This window comes from Mesoplodon bidens, assembly GCF_964165515.1.
Source record: "Mesoplodon bidens genome assembly, chromosome: 3".
Lineage (NCBI taxonomy): Eukaryota > Metazoa > Chordata > Mammalia > Artiodactyla > Ziphiidae > Mesoplodon > Mesoplodon bidens.
The window spans coordinates 37186661-37213603 of NC_138178.1; the positions used below are offsets into that span (position 1 = coordinate 37186661).

Sequence of the window (26943 nt, forward strand, 5' to 3'; positions counted from 1 at the left end):
CTGGGATGACAGCACGCTTCACCCGCGCTGCACTGTCTGCCCGCGTGCCCTTCCTACCATGCAGTAAGGTAGGGTAGCCTGAGGGTGAACCAGACCAGCCAGGAAATACCTTCAGAAAGTGAAGACCTGGTCACCGTTAACCTAGAGGGAGATTTCATGCTTTGGGTGTGCCTTGGGTTGCAAATATCTATGGAAATTACCATCTTCTTTGCAAATGTGTGCTTTCATACAGACCCATTTCCTGCGTAGTATGTGAAATGTTCACAACTGTTAGGCAAAGAAGAGTAAAATGTGGTCTAGAATTTTCTGACAGCCATTTACTAAGTAACTATCGCCCAAAGATGAGGTGCAGGACATAGTTATGTTTTCCTTATGTTGGACTTATTTTTTCAGCATCTGTAAAACTATAAATAAAATTGCCTTTTGTTTAGCACTTTATACTTTTCAAAGAACTTAACAGGATTAATTGCCCAAACAACAACAGGGATGTGGGTTACAGAATGTGAGCTAATACAACCTGACGTCTCTGGTTAAGTTAAAGAGCATCACACGTTTTCTTAATGAACTCTGAACCCCTTTCTTTAAAAATAAATTGCCATTGACTACTTTGGGGCTTTGTGAAATAAAAGAAGTGCTCAGTTCTTGTGGGGTGTTTGAATCCAAGTGGCAAGATGCTGCAGGAAAGCAGCTGGGCTTTGGCTGAACTGCACCCCTGTGCTGTGTATCTCCGCGTAGACTATAACCACACTTGGATCAGCGTGGCATCACCGGTAAATGTCTGCATTGTCCATTTGTAGCTGAGGGCGATTCCTCACGGAGAAGCCCCTCCAGCAGCAGAGGCCCTGGAAGAAATGCCCCTGAGGAGCTGGATGAGGAAACACCCATATCTTCTCACTACTTTGCAAATAAAACCAAAAATGAAAGAAAGAGGAAAAGGATGCCAGCCTCCCAAAGGTCTAAGAGGAGAAAAACTGGTTTTGGTGGTTCCAAGACAAACGGGTAAGTTCTGCCACCTTTTCTGCAATGTAGGGTAGAAGGGAGAAAAATATAAAAGTACAGCTGCTCTGATTTGCTTTGAAGCATTTATTAAAATAAGCCATTGTTAAATGTTGCCTCTCCCATTTGTGGAGTGAGGATTAAGGTCTGATCCCAAACAAAAACATTTGTTTCAGATTTTTAAGATATCTGCTCCTAGGTTGATGATCACTAAAGTTTTCTAGTTTGCAAAAACTTCTCCAATTTTGACATTACCTTAGGAAAAAACATTTTTTTTTCTGCCAGTTGCTCCTAAGTGAATTTTCCACCTAAAATACTGTAAACCATATACTAGCTGAATAAACAAAGGGGTTTTTGTTTGGTTGGTTTTTGGTTTTTTTAAGTTTCTTTTTATTTATATATTTTTGGCTGCGTTGGGTCTTCGTTTCTGTGCACGGGCTTTCTGTAGTTGGCGGCGAGCGGGGGCTACTCTTTGTTGCAGTGCGCGGGCTTCTCATTGCAGTGGCTTCTCTTGTTGTGGAGCACAAGCTCTAGGCACACGGGCTTCAGGAATTGCAGCATGCGGGCTCAGGAGTTACGGCATGGGGGCCCTAGAGCACGCAGGCTTCAGTAGTTGTGGCACGTGGGCTCAGTAGTTATGGCCCATAGGCTCTAGGGCGCAGGCTCCGTAGTTGTGGCGCATGGGCTTAGCTGCATGTGGGATCTTCCCGGACCAGGGATCGAACCTGTGTCCCCTGCATTGGCAGGTGATTCTTAACCACTGTGCTACCAGGGAAGTCCCAACAAGGGGTTTTGTTTTCTCATCACTCTTATGCTTTCGCCAATACTTGCCACACCGCTTCTATTGCTGCAGAATCTGCAGGGCCTCCACCTGGAGGCTCTGCACACTGCCTGCCATTCAGTAACACCTGGGAGAGCCAGCCTCCCAAGCTTTGCAGGATAGCAGAAAAGAGGCCACAGCAGGAACCCCAAGAGGTCAGTCCAGCCCCACCTTCTTCCCTTTCCTACATCTGCCTGGCTCCCGAGCTGGGTTGCACCCGCTTCGGGTACTCTCCGCTCACCAAGGTGGAACAAAGATAGCACTACCGTCAGGTCCTGGTGATGATTCGGGCGGCGTCCTATTTCTTCATAATCACACTGCTTCTGACGGCCCCTTTTTCCTGTTTTCTGCAAGGACATGCTCCGCCCTTTCCTTGTAGGTAAGGTCTGGTAGGATTGTGACCACCCCGTCAGTCTGGAGAATGTGGCCCCAAGCATCTATGTATTATAACAGAAATGCTTACAGGAAAAGGGAACAAGTCCTCAGGAAACTTGTGCAAGCTGTTCTGTTTTTCTTTTTCAGTTTTTCTATCTCTTTTCCTTCTGGCTAATAAAGCCCAAAAATTGAGTGGGGGAAAAGAAAGGAAGGAAGATGTTACCAAATTGTCACTTCCTTGTTAAGTCCATAAGCAAACATCTTGTATGTGCTAATCCTTCTGTTGGGGTATATTTAGGTTCCACATTCAAGAGAGGTCATACAGTATTTGTCCTTGACTTATTTCACTTAGCGTAGTCCCCTCGAGGTCCATCAGTGTTGTCACAAATGACAGGATTTCATTCATTTTTACGGCCAAATAATAATTTTTTGGTTTTTAGTGTGCAAGTGACCTGCAGACGCTCTTCAGTAGGGACATTTTCTTATTTTCTTCATTTATTTCCCCCATTTTGGGAAATACTAATTTTCTCAGGCACTCACACAGAGTAGAAGACCTTAAAAGGCCTCTGTCCAACTCCCTGGGATTTATCATGAGGAAGCTGAGGCTTCCTGAAGCTTCCCCTGGGGAAGGTTTATGTGAAGCTGTCCCCAGCCTGGTACCAGTCTCACAGGTGGGACTAGACACTGGCTCGAGGAGGCCTGCCTGGAGCACTTTCACTGCTGCACATGGTCCACGGAGATTCCTGAAAACTCATTGTGATCTCCTCATTGTTGCTAGTTAGAACATAGTAAACCATTGGCTCCCTTATTGTTTTCACAACTTTTGTAGATAAGACGGAAGTACTTTGCCCTATGGCCTAGAACCTAAGCTAGTAAGTAGTAAAACTCATATTTGTCCAAAAGCCAGTACCACTTTTGATGCTAGTTTTTAATTAGCCTGTGTGTTTAAGGTGGGATTATTTTCTAGTCCCTACTGGCTAAAACCAGGAAGTAGTGTAACTTTACTTTACCCTGTAGCAGCCTCTTTGTATCTGTGCCCCCGTTATCCTCGTTTCCACTGAACCACTCTGCAAGGTGGCTTCCCACGTGTCCAGGCTGCTCACCTGGCTGAGGATCCACGCAGCCACAAAATAAATGTGGCTCTTTGCCAGAACCCTTAACACCCCACCCTACCCTCAGAGTTTCACATCTTCAGAAGAACACGCAATGAACTGGTTGTGTTCTGGGCTCTGAGTGGGAGTAAAATGGATGGCTCTGGTGAAATAGAGGCTGCTGATGGCAGATTCATTCTGCAACTCAACATAAACAGCAGGTTTTTGCTACGGAGTTAATATCTCAGCAGGAAATCAGCATAGGGAAATTTAAGGCTGCTTCTCTGCTGGTTTAGCACATCTTTGCCAGTTCTGCAGTAAAACTGCCCTCGAGCAAGAGTTTTTAAAAAACCACTCTTCACTCAGCCCCACCAAAATGTCATTAGCAGACTGGTGGCCCTGATACCCGGGCCCCTAAATTCAGAGATCAGATCAGATGCACTTGTGTGCCTTGATGCTAGGGAATTAACACCAGGCATGAATTCAGCCTGGTTACAATGAGGCGGGAAACACTCGTTTAGGGAAAGGCTAACATGCTGACCGTGTGATTTTTTTTTTTTTTTTTTTTTTTTTACCATTTATTTTCAGGGGAGAGAAAAAGCTGTTATCTTCAGATCAGTGGGGGAAGTGAGGTGCTGGAAGGACTTTGTAATAGGCTGTGGCAGCGGCGTCTCACCCTTTCTTATTTTTTATTTTATTTATTTATTTATTTATTTATTTATTTTGTGGTACATGGGCCTCTCACTGTTGTGGCCTCTCCCGTTACGGAGCACAGGCTCCGGACACGCAGGCTCAGCGGCCATGGCTCACGGGCCCAGCCACTCCGTGGCATGTGGGATCCTCCCGGACCGGGGCACGAACCCGTTTCCCCTGCATCGGCAGGTGGAATCTCAACCACTGCGCCACCAGGGAAGCCCTCACCCTTTTTTAAAGGCAGCGAGTAGGAGGTGAGAGCAGGCAGATCTTAGAATGTAGACGAGCGAGCAAGCCCCTGGCAGCGGGGCCCTGACAGAGATGTGCCAGGCCCCAGCTGCCACGGGCCCAGAGAACCACATCTGCAGCCTTCCGCTCTGCAGGAGGAGGCTCGCTCCGCTCCGCTCTGCTCCGTTTCCACCCACCCACAAAGCCCCCTTCCTCTGGCCTGTGGGAGCACAGTAATTCCACAGTGTCTATTGTCTGGGCATTGAGGCCTTAAAACAAGGTATTCTCACTTCCCTTCTGTGCTCGGAGTAGATGGGGAGTGTGGATCTCAGCTCAGATGCCTGGAGGGAGGCGTGGGAGAGGGAGGGGTCTGTGAAAGGGTAGAGAGAAGGCACATGGGGTTGGGCTCAAGTCACAGAATCCTTGACGTTTTAGGAGGACAAACGTAGGACAAATTGGTGTAAAGGGCGACAGTCCTTTACTCCTTAAATTGTAAAGGAAACTGACCCCATCCAGGGCCATTATAGGCAGAAAATGCACAGAGACATGGAACACCAAGGAAAATCATGGATTATATAGCTGCATGCAGGTTAAGAGAAAGAAAACTGTTCACTTTTGGTTTTATTTGACATTTTAATTTTCTTTTCTTTGTCGCATTTTAGGGGGTCCAGCACGTGCAGAAGGATACCTTCTAAAACTAAATCCTCCAGCATATTTGGACCCAGTTCAGCTTTGCATGGCTCTCAAGCGGCATCAGGAGTCAGTAGAAAATTGGGGATTATGGCTCCACCAAAGCCTGTAAATAGGCCGTTTCTTAAGCCTTCGTATGCATTTTCATAGCAACCAAATCTCATCTCAGTGTACATAGATCTTAGTTGTTGTTTGTCAGCATCTGACCATCTGTGAATATAAAGCTGTTAGTTTCATTATACCATTTGTAATTTTTATCCATATCTATTAATATTTAAATAAGTGCTTGGAGTGACAGTTCTTATTTTTAAAATAAACATTTTCTTTTGAAACGCATGCATGATTTGCTGCCACTGCAAGTGTTGTGGCCGTCGTTTCTCAGAGCATCTGAAGCAGCAGCTGAATCATCTCAGTGAGAGAAATTTTAAGTACAACATCATGAAACACAGAAGCCAAAGAAAAAGACTCGCATGGGACAGCATGAAACTGTAAAACTTTTTGTAGAAGACAACGTAAACAAAATTAAAACATAAATGACAGAGGAAAAAGGGAAAATAATACATGGCAAAGGATTAATATCCATAATATACAAAGAGTATCTATAAATCATTAAGAAAAAAAAGACAACCTAGTAGAAAAATGAACAAAGGATGTGACTAGGCTGTTCTCAGAAAAGGAAATGCAAACAGCCCACAAATATGTGAAAAATGCTCCATCTCCCTCATTAAAAGTACCAATTAGAACAATGAGATGCCATTCTCTTGCCTAGCAGATTGTTAGCACTTAGATGATATTCCGAATCTGGGGTCCACAAGAACAGGGTCAAATGTTAAGAATGTATTAAATGCTGGTGACGTCCTTTAGCATCAGGGAAGCCTTACTTTTCAAGACCCCTCCCTGAATCAGCTAATGGGCCAGCAAGTCTCACAGTGGGATTTTGGCACCTCTTTTCGGACTTCCAGTCCCTCATTTTTGGAGACATCTTTTCTTAGCTGTCATGCAACCTTGGTGACACCTGTTTGGTGTCCCACTTCTCTCCTTGACCTCTGTCAAGAAGGTAGAGCTGAAGAGACCTTGCCTGGGCCAAAGGTGTTGGAAGATGGAGTTGGCTGGAAGTCAGTGGCCTTGGCCTGGAGACGGTGCTGAGGCAGACCCTGCACCCACCCCGAGGGGCCACCCTTGTAGCTGCACGCCTACCTCCTGCCTCCTCGACCTCCACCTGGGCCCTTGGTCCCTCGTTTAACGCAGGGAGTCTGCTGAGGGTCATGCACTGTTAACCTCCAGATGCCTTCAAGAGCTGACATTTTCAGGAACCATCTTTCCGGCAAGCTCTGACTCAAGTGGCCAGAAGAACCTCCTTGGGGTGAGGAGAGGAAATGGAAGGCAGAGTAGCCAGTAGTGGAGGCTGCTGGGATAATGTCGCTGACCTAAGGTCACCTTGGAGAGCTGGCAGTGTACAAGGGTGTCTGGCAGGAGGTCACACCCTTCTACCTTCAGCAGCTCTGGCTTTGGGGACAGAGAGGGTAGCCTCTGCACAGAGCTGATGCCACAGACATCGGGTCACTTCCCGGCTCTGACCTCACTCGTTCATTCATTCCTTTACTGAGCCCCTCTTCTGCCCGGACTCTGGAGCTAGCTGTGCCCTCGGCAGTGCCCACTCTGCCTCCAGGGGCTCCCGGAGCAATGGGGAGGACAGGCGAAGGCAGTGCAGTGGGAGCCCCTGGGTGGAACGCAGAGTCTGTGAGCAGGGCCAGCACCACCCCCACCCCTGTCACCTACACCTTTCACCAAGCACTGAAGTGGACTCGCTGCAGGAACCTGAAGCCTAGAGACCTTGGGGTAGCCCAGGGTCAGGCAGGCCCCACACCCACCTCTTTAAAAATGTTGAGTTGCGGGGCTTCCCTGGTGGCGCAGTGGCTAAGAATCCGCCTGCCAATGCAGGGGACACGGGTTCGAACCCTGGTCTGGGAAGATCCCACATGCAGCGGAGCAGCTAAGCCCGTGCGCCACAACTACTGAGCCTGTGCTCTGGAGCCCGCGAGCCACAGCTACTGAGCCCACGTGCTTGGAGCCTGTGCTCCACAACAAGAGAAGCCACCGCAATGAGAAGCCCACGCACTGCAACAGAAGAGTAGCCCCCGCTCGCTGCAACTAGAGAAAGCCCACGCACAGCAACAAAGACCCAATGCAGCCAAAAATAATTAATAAAAAAAAAAATGTTGGGTTGGAGCAGGGTCTATTCAATTTCTCAGTCCCCAGGAGCAGCCACAGAAAATGCAAGCAGCCTCCTTCAGTTCAGCCTCCGGCTCCCAGAGAATGCAACCGTGTCCATACAGCGCCATCTTAGGAGGACACAAGTACACAGACTTTCCCTAAACCAAAACTGGGACCTCTGGCAGCTGAAGACAGGTGGTGATAGCGAAGCCAATCCAGGCTGGGTGCTGGTAGGGGTCCTCCATGAGTGCCGAAATCACCACCACCTGGGAGGAGGGGCGGGGACAAATCCACAAAGGAGCTCCAGCCTAGGACCCTTCACTGGCCGCCCTCCCCAGGTACAGGTAGGCCTGAGGGTGGGGGCTCGGGCTCTCCCACCCTTGCCATCACCCCTCTCGAGGGCACAGGAAGGATTAGAATCTGACTCTCCAGCTATATACATACCTTCCCCAGCCCCTCTCCCACCATGAGAACTTGCTCCAGAGAGCTGACAAGTCCTTGCTTATCTCCAGGGACAGGGAACCCACTATCTCACTGGAAGAGAGCAAACATGGAAAGCCCAGTCTATGCTGAGGGCTGTTCAGGCATTTTCACACACAGTAATTCACTCCTTTAATCCTTCCACCAGCCCTGGGAGACAGCACATGATATCAGTCTTTTTTTATGCAGAAACTAGAGTTCAGAAAGGTTATGTAATTGCCCAGATCCACACAGCTAGGAAATGGTGGTAATTAGGGTAACATATATCTCAGTTTGCCCTGAAGAGTCTCAGTTTGCATCTGCTGCCCAGGTGTAATAATTAAGACAGCTCCCTTTCATTCTTGAAAGTGCTCCAGTTTAGAAGATAAATTATAAGGAATCCAGGTCTATGCTCTTCCTCTGAACAATCCAACCTCCTCTCCCAACCCCATTTTTCCAGCTAAAGCCCCAGGGGCTGCCTGCTCAAAACTGCAGGCCCCTGGGGCAGGCCCCAGGGACAGAAGCTGCAGAATTATCAGCCAGCACAGCTAAGCTGTGGTTTTTTATCCAGAAGAGGAAGCGGAGGCTGTGGTCCAGGCCCTCTTGCTCTTCTTAAGAAACTGCTTCTCCTCCTATGGCTTGGAGCTGCTCTGAGCCCCTAAGGCCCACCCTGTGCTTGGGAGGCTCCCAGCGTCCCCACCCTGGCTCTCCTGCTCTGAGCAGCAGCCTGGGTTGGTGGCAGGGGTGAATCTCACCCAACCCTGGGCCCCCATCCTGACAGAGGCCCCTGAGCAGAGGGACAATGGCCCCTAAGGCCTTTAGCGGAAGCCGGGGTGGAGTCCCCAGGAGGCTCCAGCAGTCACTTCTCACTCAAGGCAGAAGTCACCTCCCCCACGTGGCATCACAGACAGGATTTGGAGAAGCAGACTGGTGGGACGTGCTCTGGGGACCCAAGCCTCTACTGGCCCCTGCTAGGTGCTCCAGGCCATGGGCCCAGCCCCTGTTTGCTAGGAGTCATGGGCTCAATTCCCACAGTTGTGCCAGACACCACCAGAGCTGCTAAGACAAGTACCCTTGGCCTTTAGAAAGCTCCTGCCTTTCAAAAAACACTCACTCTCCTGTTCTCCCCACCCCTAGGCCGACTTTCCTCAGCCAGACCCATGTTCCATGTTGGCAAGAGAAGAAGGAAGAAGGAAACAAAATCCCATAGAGGTTAGATTGGGCTGCTGGGCCCCTGTTCTGGTTGCGGGGCAGAGGACAGAGGATAGGACAAGAGGCTAGCCGGAAGCCTGAACTTGAGTCCACACAAACAAGTGGTTCTGAAGAAGGGAGGCATTTCCCAACCAGGGAGGAGGGCCTGAGGCCGTGTCCCTACTGCCTGCAGGTGTGGGGGATGGGGTTTTGGTGTCATCACAGCTTGACTGCGTGGTTCCAACATCCCACAGAGTTTGGTGAGCATCAGTAACCTGGATGGCCCCTCAGCCTACTCAGGATGCGGGAGCTCACTCCAGTGGGCCTCTGTCTGTCCCTCTGGGTCCCACACACACGGCCTGTCCTGGTCCCACATATTCAGCCTCTTCCAGGAGCCTCAAGCTCCCAAAGAGGTCGGGCCCTGGCCCCTGCCCAGCTCTGTGTGGGAGCAGAGTGCGCAGGTCCTTGCGTCCCCCTCCGTGGGGCAGGAGCGGGAGCCAGGCACCGCAGGGCAGGTGACTGGACATCCAGACCCGGTGACCTTCACTGCTCTCGGGACAGGTCTGAAACCCCAGCCTGGAAGGAGGCGTGTTTGAGAAACGAGACCTGCGGCCGGAGTCCCTCTCACGGCTAGCACCCCCGAGCCTCCTCTGCAGCGAGGGGCCCCCAAGCCTCTCGTGACCTGGGGAGCAGGGAACCCTGCTAACCTCAAGACGGAAGCATCAACCTCTGCGGCGGCCGTGGTTTGACAGTTACTGCGAGAGCAGGCCTCCCACACCAGCCCCACGAGCCTGCCACGTGCAGGCCACATGAGCCCCGCCACGGGGGACCGCCATCCACTTGTCACCGCCTGGTGCCAGCTTCCAGCCCAGCGGTCCTGCTCCCTTCGCACTCGCTGGATGATCTTTGCAAGCTCTGTGGCCTTTCTGAGCCTCAACTTCTCATCTGCACGGTAAACTGGCCCTGCCACCCGAGCTGGTTACCAGCACCTCTGGTCAGAGGTCCCACAAATGTTTGTTGGGCCAAACACAGAAACCCAGGCATGGCCCTGGCACTCGGCGAGGTCACAGGGAGGGAAACGCGATCGCTCACCCCGGGGGAAGGAGAAGAGAAGCAGCATTGGGGTATGGGGGTGCTGCGGGAGCCCCCAGGGGAGACCTAGTCCAGTCCAGAGGGCACAGGGAATGAAGTTTGAGCCTTGGAGAATGAGTAGGAATTCAGAACACGAGAAGGACACCCCAGGGAACCGCAGGGGTAAAGGCTGGAGGTGTGATGGAGCTTGGCCTGAGAGGGGACCTCCCCGGGGTTAAGGACGGGCTGAGGGAGGTGGAGAAGCCATCCCAGATGGTCCTGGCTGATGAGGAGTGGGATCTGTCCCCAGGGGGGGCTCTGAGAGACATGATCCGATTTGCCTTCGAAAAATGACCCCAGGGTCAGAAAAGGATTGGAGTGGGTGAGGCCGGACGCCAGCAGACAGCCAGGAGGCTCTTAATATCCAGCAAGAGAAGTAGCAGCTCTCAGGGTAGCAAGGTGACAGGAGTCGACAGATCCCACTGGCCAAGGAGGGGACATGGGGCAGGGACAGGGGCTGTTGACATGCTTTGAAGACATCCCCGAGAGATAGCGATCCCACATCAGGGAGACCGACAGTCCTGGCCCTTTCCAGGCAGGAGGACGCTTCGTTGCCAGAGGGGTCAATTTGGGAGCCCCTGGTCCAGGCCCCAGTGCAGCCCTCCTGGGGCCCAGGATCTCCTGCAATGTGTGGGGTATGCATGCGTGTGCACGTGAGGGTTCTGTCCAGCCCACTCTGCCTCCTCCGAGCTTGGCAAGTAATTCCACGAAGGCCACACCAACACCCCACAAAAAAATGCCAACTCTGGGCCTCCCTGGTGGCGCAGTGGTTGAGAGTCCGCCTGCCGATGCAGGGGATACGGGTTCGTGCCCCGGTCCGGGAGGATCCCATATGCCGCGGAGCGGCTGGGCCCGTGAGCCATGGCCGCTGAGCCTGCGCATCCGGAGCCTGTGCTCCGCAACGGGAGAGGCCACAACAGTGAGAGGCCCGCATACCGCAAAAAAAAAAAAAAAAAAAAAAAAAAAAAAAATGCCAACTCTGTGCTAATTTATTTTTTATATTTAAGAGCATGTGATGAATGCTCTGCTTATTGACCTGGAAAGTCATCCACAGCATGTTTTTGAGAAGCCGAACAGAGTCCTACCCCTCTGCTGTAGATCCATGCCGCCCTGCTGCCCAGCCTGGGACCCCAGGTCCCTCGTGGGCTGCAGGAAGGGCCATGACATAAGGCACAGCACTCGGCATTGTATGTCTCTTAAATGACAGCTCAGCTCACTTTTTTAAAAGGCTACAGAACAACATGGCTAGTAAAGATTTTATTTGTCACTTTACCTGTGTGTGTGTGTGTGTGTGTGTGTGTGTAGATAGCGTTGCTCACCAAAATATTAACAGTAGTGGAATTGAGATGATTTTTACTTTTCTGAATTGCGTGACTTTTTACAAAAAGAACTCTTATCATTTTTATAATCAGAATAAAGCAAGGGAGAGCCACTCGGCCACCTTGGGGTTTGGCTTTGCTCCAGAAGGGCTGTGGGGTCAGAGCCCCCAGTGGACTAGGAATAGGCTGTGGGCCTGGAGCAAGCACCCACTCCCAGGGCCAGGACCAAGCGAGGCCAGCAGGTGTCAGTGGAGTTGAACTTGCACAGGGTGCTGAGGCTGGAGTGGCCCTGTGGCCTCTAGGCTGGGGAGCCCAGGGTCTGGCCATTGCCACTGGGGCCACCCTGCCCATTCCTGAGCAGAAGACAACACTTCCCCACCTGGCCACCCTTCTCACTTCCAGGGGACAAGTGCCCTGTGCTGGGTCACCTGCCTAGGTGCCAGTGGGGAGCACAGCAGGAACTCCAGCTCAAGGAGAGGGTGCTGCACTGGGGAAAGGAGAAGGGGGCCCCAGGTGGCCCGCAAGGACCCCCACCCTACAAGTCCTGCCACTCCCTCAGCAGTCCTTAGCTGAGGCCTGCACTTTGCCCCAGACCGGGGTTCTGGCTGGAAGGACCTATCATACAGCAGGTGCCTAATAACATTTGTTGGATGAGTGGGTGAAGGGGCCACTATGAAGGCACCTGCCTAGATGGCCCTCCCCATGAGAGGATGAGATAGGAGGATGGGGACAGGGGCCTGGGGCCTGCTGGATCTTAAAATCCCGCTGCCCACTTGGCACTGCCAGGCCTGTGGGGAGGCTCCCCCCTTACTGCTTCTGTTGGCTTCACCAAGACAAGTGAAAGTTGCCTTCCAGTTGGCCTCAGTATTCACTTAGATTTCCTTTTGTATTTGTGCATTGATGCTTTTGATTATTAGTGTCTTACTCATTCTCAGAAAGCTGGCCGATTTCCCCATTTACTGATTTTTTGGAGTCCACTCACGTGTGGGGAAGACCAGGATGCATGGAGGACTTGGAATTCAAACTTTAATCATCGCTACCTGTGCAGAGCTTCATCCCAGCTGAGAAGGCAGAAACCTAGGTCAGTAGTTCTCAAAGCTTCAGCATCTCTAGAGGGCTGGGTAAAACAGTTTCTGGATCGGAAGATCTGGGCTGGGGCCTAAGGGTCTGCATTTCTAACGTGGTCCCTGGTGATGCTGAGGCCACCAGCCACCCCGGGCACACTTTTTTTTTTCTTTTTGACTGCTTTGGGTCTTCGTTGCTATGCGTGGGCTTTTTCTAGTTGGCAGCGAGCGGGGGCTGCTCTTCTTGCCGTGTGTGGGCTTCTCATTGCGGTGGCTTCTCTTGTTGCGGAGCACGGGCTCTAAGCGCGCGGGCTTCAGTAGTTGTGGCACGTGGGCTCAGTAGTTGTGGCTCGAGGGCTCTAGAGCGCAGGCTCAGTAGCTGTGGCACACGGGCTTAGTTGCTTCTCGGCATGTGGGATTTTCCTGGACCAGGGATCGAACCCGTGTTCCCTGCACTGGCAGGCCGATTCTTAACCACTGCGCCACCAGGGCAAGTCCCCGGGCCCACATTTTGAGACTTGCCTAGGGCAGAGGAAAGGGCACCAGGGGTCAGCCCTCAGGGTGAATACAAACCTTAGCTGCTGGGAATTTAGCTTTGGGCCTTGGGCAAGGCAACCTCTTTCATCCTTGGTTTCCCCACAATGTCAGCGAGCCTTTAGGGTGGGCCGGAAGCCTCCAGGGGGTGTTTAGGAATGTGCGGGTGGAACAGCCTTGCTTGGTGAGAGCTATTTGCAGGAAGGGGTCTGGTGTCACAGAAGAGCTCCTCCAGCACCCAAGTACGTCTTCAACAGACTCGGCAACAGGGAAGCAGAAGCAGGAACGCTGTTTCCGGCAGGCGCTTTGCAGAGAGCGCTGGAGGTAAAGGAAACCTTAAAAGCGGTGGAAAGAGTGTAAGTTGAGATTTCCCAGTCCTTGCCAGCCTGTGGAGTCAAATGGGGTCACATGACCCCCCAAATTTGCTGGAGAGCGGAGTTCTGTCTCCCTGTCAAGCCAGGCAAATGCCACTTCATGATACAGTCCGTTGGGGATTTGAGATGGGGGCTTGGGGCGCCAATGTGCTACAGAGGCTTTCCAGAAAACCGTCATTTCAGCATGCACTTGAGCCTGGTCCCTTTGCCTCGACCCTACAACATCCAAAGCCAAACCTCAGAACAGGATGGGGCCAGTCACCCCGCGGGCTGTGTTTCACCAGTTCATAGCAAGGAAGACTATCAAATGGCTCTGGAGTCAGAGTGCTTGAGGTCAAAGGCCAACTGAATCCATTTATTGTGTGACCTTAAGTAAGTTACTTAACTTCTCTGTGCCTGAGAGTGATCATAATAGCATAACCCTATGGGATTGATTGTTATGAGGGTTTAATGATATAATGCGTGATCAGCAGGTTGCCACTGCCTGGCACTCACTGAACATGAACTTTTGTTATTGTAGCATAGACCCCCCTATGTTTGTGTTGTCTGTTGCATATATCTGTGCAGAAATTGACTGGTGAATAAACTGGATATAGTCCTCACTCAGCTCAGCCGTTCTCAACCTGATCCTTTTTTTGAAATTGCTCTCTCAAAAAAAGAAGCCACCACCCGAGAGGGCAGTCCTGGAGAGGATGACTTTACCCCGTCTGCACTGGGCACCTGAGAGCATTGAAATGCTGTCTATGAGAGAGAGCTGCAAACTTTCCAAGATCATGGAGATACAGGAGAAATCTGGTTATGGCTTGACTTATAAAGTGGAGGCAGATACACAAGATTCCATTGGATGCATCCAGTGCTTGATACTGGAACGGGAATGGCGTTTTACTGGCTAAACTTGTTGGTCTGATAGAGAAGGAAATGAGGGAAACTGGGAGAAAATGAAGATCTTGAAGAATATGGCTTGAGATCAGTAAAAGAATAGGAGGCAAAATTTGGTTTCTGTAATATTTCTGAAATTGATTACTCTCCTTCTGCAATACAGCTTTCTGGAAGTATTACAGAGAAAGAAGGTTTATCTAAAATTATGTTGAACGTAGAAGACTTTTGGGGGCTTCCCTGGTGGGGCAGTGGTTAAGAATCTACCTGCCAATGCAGGAGACACGGGTTCAAGCCCTGGTCCAGTAAGATCCCACATGCTGCTGAGCAACTAAGCCCGTGTGCCACAACTACTGAGCCTGTGCTCTAGAGCCTGAGAGCCACAACTACTGAAGCCCGTGCACCTAGAGCGCATGCTCCACAACAAGAGAAGCCACTGCAATGAGAAGCCTGCACACCACAGCGAAGAGTAGCCCCTGCTCGCCGCAACTAGAGAAAAGCCCGCGTGCAGCAATGAAGACCCGATGCAACCAAAAATTAATTAATTAATTATTTTTTTTTTTAAGTTATAAAAAAAAGAAGACTTTTTGAATCCTTCCACAAAGCTGTCTGGATTTCATATTTGTATTGACAAAGGAATGCCATAAGCCTTAATCCTGACAATGCAATTGAGAAGAGGAAGCAACATGTGAAATCTCTCTCCAGGGTGAGAGAATAAACCTGACACAGAAAATGCAAGTGCAAGTAAATGTTTAGTAAGTACACAGGATGCACATGTTGAATAGATAAAGTGGGTTGGTAAAAAAAAAATCATGAGCATGTAAGTGGTTGGGTTTTAGAGATCAACCAAGAATAATTTAAAATTTTCTTTTGTATTTGAGATGTAAATATTTTTCTTTCTGATTAAAAAAAGATTCCTGTAACTGCCGAACAGTTAAAAACTTTAAAGCAGTAAATGAATTTACAGAAAGCAAAAAAAAAACCCTCCTTCAGGCATGGACACGTCCAACTAGCTAATCATCATAAGCAACCAGATTCTGAGTTCTGGAAATTGGCAGATAGCACCTCCTAACATAGGAGGTCTCAATACAGACTCTAGGAACCCCTGGAAGACCCAGGGATGGATGTCAGAGGGTGTATAAACCTCTAAATTGTATGTACTCTTTTTGTATGTCTGTGCAGATTTCTGGGAGAAGGGCCATGACTTTCTTCAGATGGTCAAAGAGGCCAACACCCCTAAAAAGTTAAGAGACCCTGCCTCACAGAGGCTGAGGAAGGCCTCAGCAGGCTCCCTGGACAGTACAGCTCCTCCCAGGAACACACAGGGGCTCCCTGAAACCAAGACCCAGGACTGAGCTAGCTCTGCACCTCCTTGCCTGAGAGCCAAGCCTTCTCCAAAGTGAGGAGAGGACTCAACACTACGAAATGGTGAGAACAAATTAGAAAGTGTAAACCCCAGGCAAAAAAGTCTGATGACAGTTCGCCATAATGACCAGCTGCCTGCAATCTGGTGGGGGAGACAAGCCTCGGGGAAGAGGGAGGGAGCTGCCCCATCACAGACCAAGCAGATGGTGTGCTCGGCGGGGTGGTCGGGACAGCCGGAGGATCGGGCATGGAGAGGTGTGCAGAATCCATGGTGCAGCTCAGACTAAAACAGCCGAAGGAGTTGCAGAACAGGGTGAGTGCAGGCTCTGGGGCATATCAGCCACGTGAGCCCTTAGCTTCCCTTAGCCTCACTTCCTCATCTGAAAAATGGGATTTGGTGGGATGGTGGTAGATACCTGGCCTCTCTCCTCCTGGGCTTGCTGTAGAGCCAAGAAGCCCGTGCATGTTGTGATGGGTTCAAGGTCAGCTGCAGCAGCAGCTGGGGCCTGGGTGGCCTGAGTCTGAATCCCAAGTTGGCACTTCCTCCCTGGGCGCTCCTGTGTCTAATGGGGTCAGGGTGGTCCTGCCACAGGCTCGCTTCCTGGACTTCCCAGAGCATGGCGAGTGCTGGGCAAGCCGTGGCCACCGTCCTCATTCACACGCTCAGCGGGACACCCTCGGGGGCTACTGTCAGCACCCCCTGTTTTGGTAAGAGCTGTGCAAACAGAGGGCTGCGATTGAACAATAGAGAGGAATCCAGGTGGGGATGAGGGAGGAGGAGGAGGGGACGTTTAGCAAGGAAAGAGCAGAAATGTCCCAGAGAGAAAAGCAGTTACAGCTTTATTATGGGGAAGGATGAGATTCCTTTTCCCGTCTCCTCACAAAAATACTCCAATCAAGTATTTCTTGTTTCCCTGTGGAATGGATCTGTTCCGAGCTCAGCAGCTCCATTACAGGGAGCCTGCGCTTCCCATGCCTTTACAGGAACCCACCCTTACCGCAACCTGTGAGAGGGTCCTGCTAGTCCCTGAGGCAGCTGAGCCCTGAATCCAGGCAGGTGTTGGGCCCGGGATTCTCCTCAGGCTGCCTGATGTCACCAGGCTGGTGGGGCAGGACGAGAACAGGCCAGGGGCTGACAACACCCAGGACACGCTGAGAGCTCGACCCAGCTGCCCAGAGGCTCCGGGCCCATCCTTTTTTTTGTTTGTTTGTTTTTTTGACCAAGTCCCACAGCATGCAGGATCTTCCCTGACAGGGATTGAACCCACACCCCTGCAGTGGAAGCGCAGAGTCTTAACCACTGGACCTCCAGGGAAGTCCCTGGCCCATCCTCTTGATGGAGGGTCAAGCTGCACTGCCCTGTCATGGCCCATACTGCTCCCGCAGCCCCTTCCCTGGGCAGGTGGGGGAACCCTCCCAGAAAGGCCTGACCGACCCTTCTTTAGCCTTGATCCCAGACTCCCCACCTATTCTGATGCTGCTTCGTCACCAGGACAACTCAACCTGCCGCCTGGCCCAAGGTCCTGACCAGGTCCTGGGCTGGTGATGAGAGCGTGGCTATGGGGCAGTGGGTGAATGGGGTGAGGCAGGCATGAGGGGAAGTGGGGTCACTCCTCCTGGGAGGGCTTGGATTGGTGGTGTGCCTCCTGGCCTGGCCCCCGTCCCCAGTGACGCTCCGGACCAAATTTCCCTAGGGGAAGGGCCACAACCATATATTCTCTTCAAGGCCCCAAGATGGGAAGTGAGCTGCTTATGCCACAGGCAAAGACCTTCCTGCCCTCTGAGGTTGGCTACCCTGATCCCGAGGCCCCATATCTGGGGTTGGAATTTCCAGTTCTTCAAACCTGTCTGTTCAGTCCTTCAAACCTGTTGCTGACTTGCTACGTGACCTTGGGCAAGTCACTTCCTTCTCTGGGCCTCAGAATCCTCACCAATAGAATGAATGATCCAATATGCCCACCCACTAGGACATTCCAAAACTATGAAATGTTCATAGCCATGTGATTTTACATAATCAGAGACGCATTCCTTTAATCTGACAAAAATGTAAATGGCCCTGGTAAATGACTCAGCAGTCCTCAACCCTGGCCTGTACACCCACAGCACTTGGGATGGGAAGGGAGAGGTCCCACCCAGACCCACAGAATCTGAGTCTCTGGGCCTCTAGGCCTCTGGGTGGGCAGGACCTGGAGATTTGCATTTGTTAAGAGGCTGCCTAGGAGAGGATTTCAGACTTTAGAAGGCAGAGTGAGGGGAGAACACAGACTCTCCCTACCCCAGTACCTGACAAAGTGAGCAACGATGACAAATTATGAGCAACGACGACAAATTATGAAGAGAATGAGTTGACACACTAAGAAGACAATCTCCAGAGCAGTGGCCCCCAGGCCCTCCGTCCTCACGAATCCTGGGCTACCTGGGACATGGGAGTAGGACACAGGACTGGCTGGGCAGAGGGGGTCTGGGGTGCAGGGTATGTGAGGGATGGCAGGACACAGAAGACCTGTGCCCCCAGCAAGGGTGGCCTCGGTGGGGGGAGTCTCCCCCAACCCCTGCACATTTGGGCTCCCAAAAAGCAGACTAAAAACAACACAGCTCTCGAAACCGTCCTTCTGGGGGAGGGCAGCCTGGTTCCGGTGTGAGAAGTGGTGGAGTTGCTCAAATTAACTGAGCAAGATGAAAAGAACTTGCAAGCCCACCCTGCCAACTGCCAGGAAGGGGAAGGAAATCTCATGAGGGCACGGCTCGGGGGGATGGGGCTGAGGATCAAAGGCAGCTTCCCTGAAACTAATAGCTTCAGGAAAGAGAAAAGTTAATGAGAAGATGAGTCGGATATAAAAAGAGCACAGAGGAGAGATGATTAAAAAATAGCATCAGGGGGCTTCCCTGGTGGCGCAGTGGTTGAGAGTCCGCCTGCCGATGCAGGGGACACGGGTTTGTGCCCCGGTCCGGGAAGATCCCACGTGCCGCGAAGCGGCTAGGCCCGTGAGCCATGGCCGCGGAGCCTGTGCCCCGCAACAGGAGAGACCACAACAGTGAGAGGCCCGCGTACCGCAAAAAAAAAAAAAAAAAAACCATACACACACACAAAATAGCATCAGGGGCTTCCCTAGTGACGTAGTGGTTAAGAATCCACCTGCCAATGCAGGGGACACGGGTTCGAGCCCTGGTCCGGGAAGATCCCACATGCCGTGGAGCAGCTAACCCCTGCGCCACAACTCTAGAGCCCGCGAGCCACAGCTACTGAAGCCTGTGTGCCTAGAGCCTGTGCTCCGCAACAAGAGATGCCACCGCAATGAGAAGCCTGCACACCGCAACAAAGAGCAACCCCCGCTCCCTGCAACAAGAGAAAGCCTGCGGGCTTCCCTGGTGGCGCAGTGGTTGAAGGTCCGCCTGCCGATGCAGGGGACGCGGGTTCGTGCCCCGGTCCGGGAGGATCCCACATGCCGCGGAGTGGCTGGGCCCGTGAGCCATGGCCGCTGGGCCTGCGCGTCCGGAGCCTGTGCCCCGCGGCGGGAGAGGCCACAACAGTGAGAGGCCCGCATACCGCAAAAAAAAAAAAAGAGCCTGCGCGCAGCAACGAAGACCCAACGCAGCCAAAAATTAATTAATTAATTAATTAATTAATTAATTTAAAAAAATATATATATATATAGCATCAGGAGATGCAAAGAGAGCTTGAAGAGGGAAGGACACACACTAAGGACCCAAGCCAGATCATTGCACATCTAAAAACTGAGTTACAACACAGGGCCCAGGTCTGAAAAGCAAATTCATGGCACAGAGAGAAACTTGAACTAGTCACAGAGAATTCAGAGAAAGAGGACACATAAATTCAAACAACTAAAAAGAAGATGATCATTATGGAACACAGACCTTCCCACCTCAGAGGGCTAGGAGTCCCTGAAGTAGATTATCCAACAGCTAAAGCAAAAGAATGTTTAGAGAAACTCTCCCTGAAACAAAGGGAGAACCCACTGTGTTGATTGAAAGGGTACAAGAGGGATTCAGACTGATCGACACCGGGAGCACACTGAATCCGGTGGAGTTGCTGGACTTTAAGGATAAAGAAAACAACCCTTCAGGCACCCACGAGGAAAAACCAAGTCAACAATGAGGGGAGAGAAAAATCAATCTGGCCTCATGAAAAGAAAATAAAAATGGAGTCAGTATTGCTAAGGGAGCTCTCTAAAATGGAGCCGGAGGCCACTGAGGGAGTGTGACTTAAGCACGCCTCAGCCCAGATGGAATCTTCTCGTCTTAACACAGGCATCCAGAACATCTGTCCAATGTCCCAGAAACTCCAGATACTTATTGGACCCTTACCCTCAAATAATTCATGACAGCCAATCCCTTAAGGACAAATATTTCCTTTCTTGCGTCAGTACAGCCTTGTGACTTTTGCCTTTACAAGCCCCTGACTCTTCCTCTTCCCTGGAACACTGTTTTGGTTTTACCCAAGTCTGTGTCTCCTGAGTTAAAATCCTTAAGACCCCAAATAAACTCTTTTCTTATTGTAGCCTTGTGAGGGTTTTTTTTTTTTTTTTTTTTGGTTGACAGCCTCACATTTTTCCACAGCAACATTCAAGACCAGAAGACAAGGGAGCTGAGTGTTCGAAGTGGTATGGAAAGGGGGAAACCAAGAATTTGACACCCAGTGAGGTTGTTTGGATTCGTAGACAACATGGAAAGGGTCGAGGAAAATAGCACCCTTGAGCCTTTTTTTGAAGAAAAAAAAAAAAACATACTCAGCTGTGAAATCTAGCTAACCATTAAAAGTGTTCGTTCTGGGGAGTTCCCTGGCAGTCCAGTGGTTAGGATTCGGCACTTTCATTGCCACGGCCCCAGGTTCAGTCCTTCATTGGGGAATAAGATCCCGCAAGCCACACAACACAGCCAAAAAAAAAAGTGTCCATTTTTTAAAGGTAAAATCATGACTCTCAGACAATATAAAATGAACACATGTCAAAATTTTTATTAAACTCATTAAGTAATTAGGGAACAAGTAATTTTTTTTTTTTTTTTTTTTTTGCGGTACGCGGGCCTCTCACTGTTGTGGCCTCTCCCATTACGGAGCACAGGCTCTGGACGCACAGGCTCAGCGGCCATGGCTCACGGGCCCAGCCACTCCACGGCATGTGGGATCTTCCCGGACCGGGGCACGAATCCGTGTCCCCTGCATCGGCAGGTGGACTCTCAACCACTGTGCCACCAGGGAAGCCTGGGAACAAGTAATATTTTTCAATTGATTCAAAGGAAAATTGGAACAACACACACATATATAGGCAGATAAGAAATACTGAAATGAATTTACATATACGTGTAAAACTGATCAGTGGCCACAGACAGCAGTCAGTTGTATTCCACTGGACAAAATCCATTTGCATTTCTGATGGACAAGCCCTACTCTAGGTTTTCTACAACTTAGATTTGCTCAAAGACAATGAACGGCATGAGTCCCTAAATGCAGGACACCCACCAGTCTTTTCTGTTGTTGGTCTCATTCAAAGTCTTTCACAGATTTTCCTGATTCAGCCAAGAAATGACTCCGAATGCAAAACTCAGGCACACAGTGAGCTTAAAAAATGAAATGGAATCTATTTAAGTACAGGACTAAGACGAAATACTAGGAGAATTATAGTTGCAGAACAGAGTATAAGTGTTATAAACTTTGACAAAGTGAAAATATTAGCATCAAAATCAGAAGCTGTAGCGTGTGAGGAGGGAGGATGTATACAGGAAGTGATCATCTTTTTCATCCCAAGAAATACTGAGCCTGCCAAAAGTGAAGGGTTTATTCTTTTTCCCCAAGACTCCAATCTCTTAATGAGTTTCATAATTTTCTTCTCACTGTTAGAGACATTCATTATGAACTAATATCTCTGTGGAAAGTAAAAATTTATTTAAGATTCAGCAATTTTTTCATTTTCTTTCTGTTAAACTCAATTAAAATTAAGTAGTTTAAAATATAGCAGGTGTGGTACAATCCCATTTTTAAAAATTATTTCCACCTATTTACCTTTCTCTCTACCTGTACCTCGTTGTCTCTCCAAAGTCCTCTGTGTACAGATGACGTTCACCAAATGTTAACAGTAAATGATGGGCTGTATTAAGCATCTACTCTGTGCCAGAAAGTTCTAGGAGCTGAGAATACAGCAGAGAACAGAAGAGATAAAAATCCTGTGCTCAGGAAGCTGGCATTCTAATGGGGGGATTTATGGCTTCCTTCTTTGTACTTTTCTAGATTGCTTGTTTTGTTTTGTCTGAGAACGAGCATGTGTCATTTTTATATAAACAATGGTCATTACCTTCACACACACCTCAGATGATTCTAATGAATAGCCAGAGTTGAGAACCACTACATTTTAAGCTGTATGAGTCATTAACACTTTAATGTAAATAAGGTTTTTAGGAAGGCAGCAGGAGGACCCAGAGTCTCTGCAGATCCTGACCTGGGCACCTAAATCCTGGGAAGAGCTGAAGAGGGGAGTTGGTTTCCAGAATCTTCAGCCCCTCTCAGCTGGAAGAACCATTGAGCTTGTCTCCTGGCCCCTCGGCCAGAGTTTCCTGTGCCTGTCCTGGGATCCTAAGGCTGTGAGACAGATGCCCATTCTAGCTGGCCCTGGACCCAGGCAGCTGAGGGCCCAGCCCAGCCTTGGTAAGTGTCTGGGACGTGCCCGGCCAGGGTTCTCCTCCCTGTAGCCTTGGGGGCACCTGAGCCCCATCTGACTCCAGTACCCTCACCTCCCACTCCCACCTCTTGAGTGCAGCCCTGACCCTATCCTTCTCCATTTGCACCCTCACTCTAGCCACCCTGGCCTAAGTTCGCCTTCCCCACACCACCTGGCCTTTGCACATGCTTTTTCCTCCACCAGAATCCCCTTCCTACCCTCCTTCCCTCACCCCTAGATCCCAAGACCCCCTCCTCTGGAGGCCTCCCTGACATACCTCCCAAACCCACAGGTCAGGCCCCTGCCCCCTTCTGTGGGCTGTGATCCACCCCAGCCCCCCTGGGCCAGCCTGCTCTGCCCAGCCCTATGGCCCAGTGCCAGCCGGGGCCTGGTGTCAGGGAGCCAGGAAGGCATGTGAGTGAGACTGGACCTTGGCCTCTTACCAGTAGGGTGACCTCAGCCAGGTCCGTTGTCCTCGCTGACTATGTCCTCATCTGAAAAATAAGGACATTGTATGTTTGGGTTTTTTTTGTTTTTTTGGCTGCTCTGTGTGGAGGCATGTGGGATCTTAGTTCCCCAACCAGGGATAGAGCCTGCACCACCTGCAGTGGAAGTGCAAGGTCTTAACCATTGGACCTCAAGGGAAGTCCCTTTCTGTTTGTTTGTTTGTTTTATAAATTTATTTGTTTGTTTGTTTTATTTTTGTCTGCATTGGGTCTTCGTTGCTACGCGCAGGCTTTCTCTAGTTGCAGCGAGCGGGGCTACTCTCTGTTGCGGTGCGTGGGCTTCTGTTAACCACTGGACCTCAAGGGAAGTCCCTTTTTGTTTGTTTTATAAATTTATTTATTTATTTGTTTGTTTTATTTTTGGCTGCGTTGGGTCTTTGTTGTTGTGCGCGGGCTTTCTCTAGTTGCAGCGAGTGGGGGCTACTCTCTGTTGCGGTGCGTGGGCTTCTCATTGCAGTGGCTTCTCTTGTTGCAGAGCATGGGCTCTAGGCACGCGGGCTCAGTAGTTGTGGCTCGCGGGCTCTAGAGCACAGACTCAGTACTTGTGGTGCACGGGCTTAGTTGCTCCGCGGCATGTGGGATCTTCCCCGGCCAGGGATCGAATCCGTGTCCCCTGCATTGGCAGGCAGATTCTTATCCACTGGGCCACCAGGGAAGCCCTGTTTGTTTTTTTTTAATAAGGACATTGTAAATCTTCTTCATGGAGTCCTTGAAAGATATAAAAAAGATAACATGTATTTCTTATTTTAAAGTTTATTAAAAGAATAACAATGAGATATAAGCTTAAAGGAGGAGGGGAAGTGAAAGGGGGAAATCATCAAGTCAGTAATGGAAGATAAGTGATAAAGAGTTTAATTGGGAAAAAAAGTCCAACTTTCCTGAGAGGAAAGAGATTCCCTGCAGAGCCCACTGAGGGTCTGTGGGTCCAGGGGGTCGGACACCATGGAGTACCCCAGGTGGGGCTCGGTCCCCAGCCTCCAGACCCAGTGGGAACTTCCTTCTCAGACCCCCGTGCCTTCCAGCTCAGCACCCCCTGTGCCCCTTAGAACCCTGGGAAGCATCACCCCACACAGTATCCACCAGCTCCCCCAGAAGTTCCCTCGAATCGTTTTCTCTATTCACGTAGCGAGCTTGCTGAGCAAACGCAGCTCTGGGGCAAGCCCCCAGCACCCGTGGGTGAATTGAGGTCACTGCCACCCCAGCAGTGCCAGGTGAATCTCCAGGCAGGTGGGGGCTGGGGGGGGCGGGGGTGAGGGCTGGGGCTGTCACCGTGTGTTGCCTGATGTGCCTCCTCCTCCCTCAGGAAACAGCGGCGTGAACTCTTCCCCTCGTCTGCCGTGGGTGCACACAGAGCGTGTGACAGGCAAGGCCGCAGCCTGAGCCCCTGCTCCTCCCTGCCCGCAGCTCCCCCACCTTCCCGAACCCACCCGGCCTCTGATCTGCACGCCCACAGTTCCCGCTGGGCAGAACTTAAAAGTCACATTCACCTCTGTCGGACACCTACTCTGTGTACCAGGTGCTCACCTCACCTGCGAGGTAGGTAAATTGTCCCCATTTTACAGATGGGGAGACTGAGGCAAAAAAGCAGTGAATGGGTTGCTGTAGGCCACACAGCTGGGATTGGCAGCCCACCTGGCTCTGAGGTCTTCCAGCTCACCTTTCTGCCCCAGCCCCAGTACCCAGCAGGGACAGAGCAATGGGATGCAGAGGGCGCTGAGTGAGGCTGCATGGGGAGGGGGCCCTCTGAGGGACATCAGAGCCCCGGCTGCAGGGTTCATGGCAACCTCTGAGGGATGGGCACAGAGGAGCTGCCCCCTCCCCTGTGAGCACACTCCAGGGACTCTCGTTCTTTTTCCAGGCTTGCAGCACTCCACTGAGGGGACGCCCAGAATCCCTGATCCCCCTCCCCCACTGTTGGATACATAGGTTATTTCTAGTCTTGCTAAGACAACAGTGCTGTGATGACTACCCTTGTGATGACATCCCTTTGCATGCGTGTGTGTGTGTGTGTGTGTGTGTGTGTGTGTGTGTGTGTGTGTGTAGGATAAATTCTCCAGGGCTCCGGCAGGCCCCACAGATGGGATGCTGGGCCTCTCGCCAGAAGGACACAGTTTCCAGGAGGACCCCTCACCTGGGACTCACCCAAGCTCACTCCAGGGCCAGCCAGTCCCCAAGAGCCAGTTCCCCAGAAAGACTGCCCAGAACCACCAATAGCCTTTCCCTATGCCAGAGATCTGTTTGGTTGGCTGGTTGGGTTTTTTTAGCCAAAGGGCAGTGCTGGGCTACAGCCTTGGGTGCACAAGGTACAGAGCTGGTCTGGGCAGATTGTTATGCAACTCAAACAAGAAAGCAGAGCTTGGGGAGCAGAGAGGTTCCTGCTGGGCTGCCTGCCAGGGAAGAAGGGGGTGTAGGGGCCCCACCCATGCAGAAGGCCTGAGGGGTTCAGGGAAGGTGCAGTGACCACCCAGTCCCAGGGAAATGGGTCTAGCCATCGCCCCGGTCCCTCAGCCCCGTTCCCTGCATTCCTGGGAGTCCGTCCAGAGTGTCTACGTGAGCTCAGAAGCCAGTCTGGGCAGGTACTGAGACTGGACTGGATGGCCATTTCCTTCCCCTTTGCCAGCTCTGGCCCCTCAGCTGCCTAGACAGGGTCCCCCACTGATGCAGGAACATCCAATGGGGCCTCCCCTGTGCCCACAGCCCCGACCCTTCGGCATGGTAGTGAGCTCTGTGACAGCAGAGTGGGTCTGGGTCATGGATGCCCAGCACAGAGCCTGGCACATCACAGATGCCCAGTGCTGTGCCCCATTGAACACCCTGACAGCGGCACGCCGGCAGGGAATGGGAACAAAGCCATGCCTGGCCGAGGGCCCCCAAACAGGACCTGCCTTGGGGAGGACAGGAAAGGGGGGTTCCATCAGCACTTCAGCCAGAGCTACCGGCAACAAATTAACGAGGGAGGAGGAAGAGAAATGAAGAAATCCTTCCCCCAGAGCCTGAGGCCACTTGGGGCGAGGCTGGAGGAGCCCAAGCCAGCTTCCTTCAAATTGTGTATATATTATATGACATTCCTAGATAGAGTCCAGTTTCTTTCACCTTCTTTTGTGCATTTCAGGAATTTTTTAGCTAATTAACTTAAGGGCTCTGGTGCCTAGGATTGGGGATTCTAACAAGCCTGGTTTCAGACACAAGGCTTCAGGTGCCCCTGCTTACTTCTGTTCTTGGTAAGTTTTCCCTGCGTCTGTGCGCTAGGGCGAGCTCATTAAACAAAGTGGCCATGCCGATTGTCTGCTCCCTGACCGCCGGTGAGGAAAGACTGCTTCAATGGCAGTGTCAGAAGATGCGATGGATCCCACTGCAGAAGTGCATTCAACTCCCATGCAGACACACTAATCAGGAGGTGACACAGAGCCACGCAATCCCCAGTTTCCATACACATCGATGCCTGGCAACTAGCATGTTTTCGTTTTACTCCAGCTGCCTCCACCCTTCGTAAGTGGAGGCTGAAAAACCAGCCCATTTCAGCAACTCCTGAAGGTCTGCTCCGGTGAGGATCGGGATCAGCCCACCCGCTGCTCACTGCTGGGTGCTGAGGGCAAGCAAGCCTCCAGGCCTTTGCCTGCGTGTCCCTCTGCCTGGGGAGCCTCCTGCTACTATCCTTTTAGAAAGAGGTAGAATCGTGACTGTCACACATATATAAAACTGAACAGGTGTTAAAGAGTGTATTATACTCCTAAATCAATAAGAGAGGTATTATAATCAGTTCAAAAGAGAATGTGAAGAACAAACACATTTATTGATCAGGACTATTGAAATGAATGTGGACACAGAGGCAATATGGAGGAGGGGAAGTCAGTCTGTTCTACAGGTTGGTTCAGAATCTACAGTGTAGACAGGAATTAGTTTGAATCACTATCAGTTACCTGCAATTTGCAGAGTTGTAAAATTGCCTTCATAGACTGGAATCCGATAATCCCAGGGATGTCCTGCAAGTTGAGATACTGCAGAGCTTTTCCACAGATTGTACAAAGACTCGCCTACAGCCTTGACCACCCAATGTCCTTCACCTGACCTGCTTGAGGCCACGCCTCCCCAAGGACGCCCTCCCTGGCTCCAGGCGGGGTAGGTGCCATCCACTCAGCCCCCCAGTCACTGCAACTTCTGATCACACTGTCTCCTCCGTCAGACTATGAGATTCTTAAAAAAGAAGTTACATCTTGGGACTTCCCTGGCAGTCCAGTGGTTAAGACTCTGTGCTTCCACTGCAGAGGACATGGGTTCAGTCCCTGGTTGGGAAACTAAGATTCTGCATGTCTCTCAGTGCAGCCGAAAATAAATAAATAAATAGA

The 26943-nt window shown here is 51.0% G+C and overlaps 2 protein-coding genes across 2 annotated transcripts in view; both read left to right on the forward strand.

The window, feature by feature from the left end:
- BLM (BLM RecQ like helicase) overlaps positions 1–5188 on the forward strand; it is an 88761-nt gene extending 83573 nt beyond the window's left edge. The window contains exons 21-22 of the mRNA XM_081230125.1: positions 798–999; positions 4866–5188. Coding sequence (XP_081086251.1) covers positions 798–999; positions 4866–5043 — 380 coding nt within the window. The 3' untranslated portion in view covers positions 5044–5188. The remainder of the gene's footprint in view (positions 1–797; positions 1000–4865) is intronic.
- Positions 5189–5338: 150 nt separating this feature from the next.
- Positions 5339–20538, forward strand: LOC308615082 (uncharacterized protein). The gene is made up of 3 exons (XM_081230128.1): positions 5339–7451; positions 8704–8778; positions 15238–20538. Exons 1-3 carry the CDS (start codon positions 7110–7112, stop codon positions 15301–15303), a joined length of 483 nt encoding a protein of 160 aa, XP_081086254.1. The 5' UTR covers positions 5339–7109; the 3' UTR covers positions 15304–20538.
- Positions 20539–26943: the final 6405 nt, after the last annotated feature.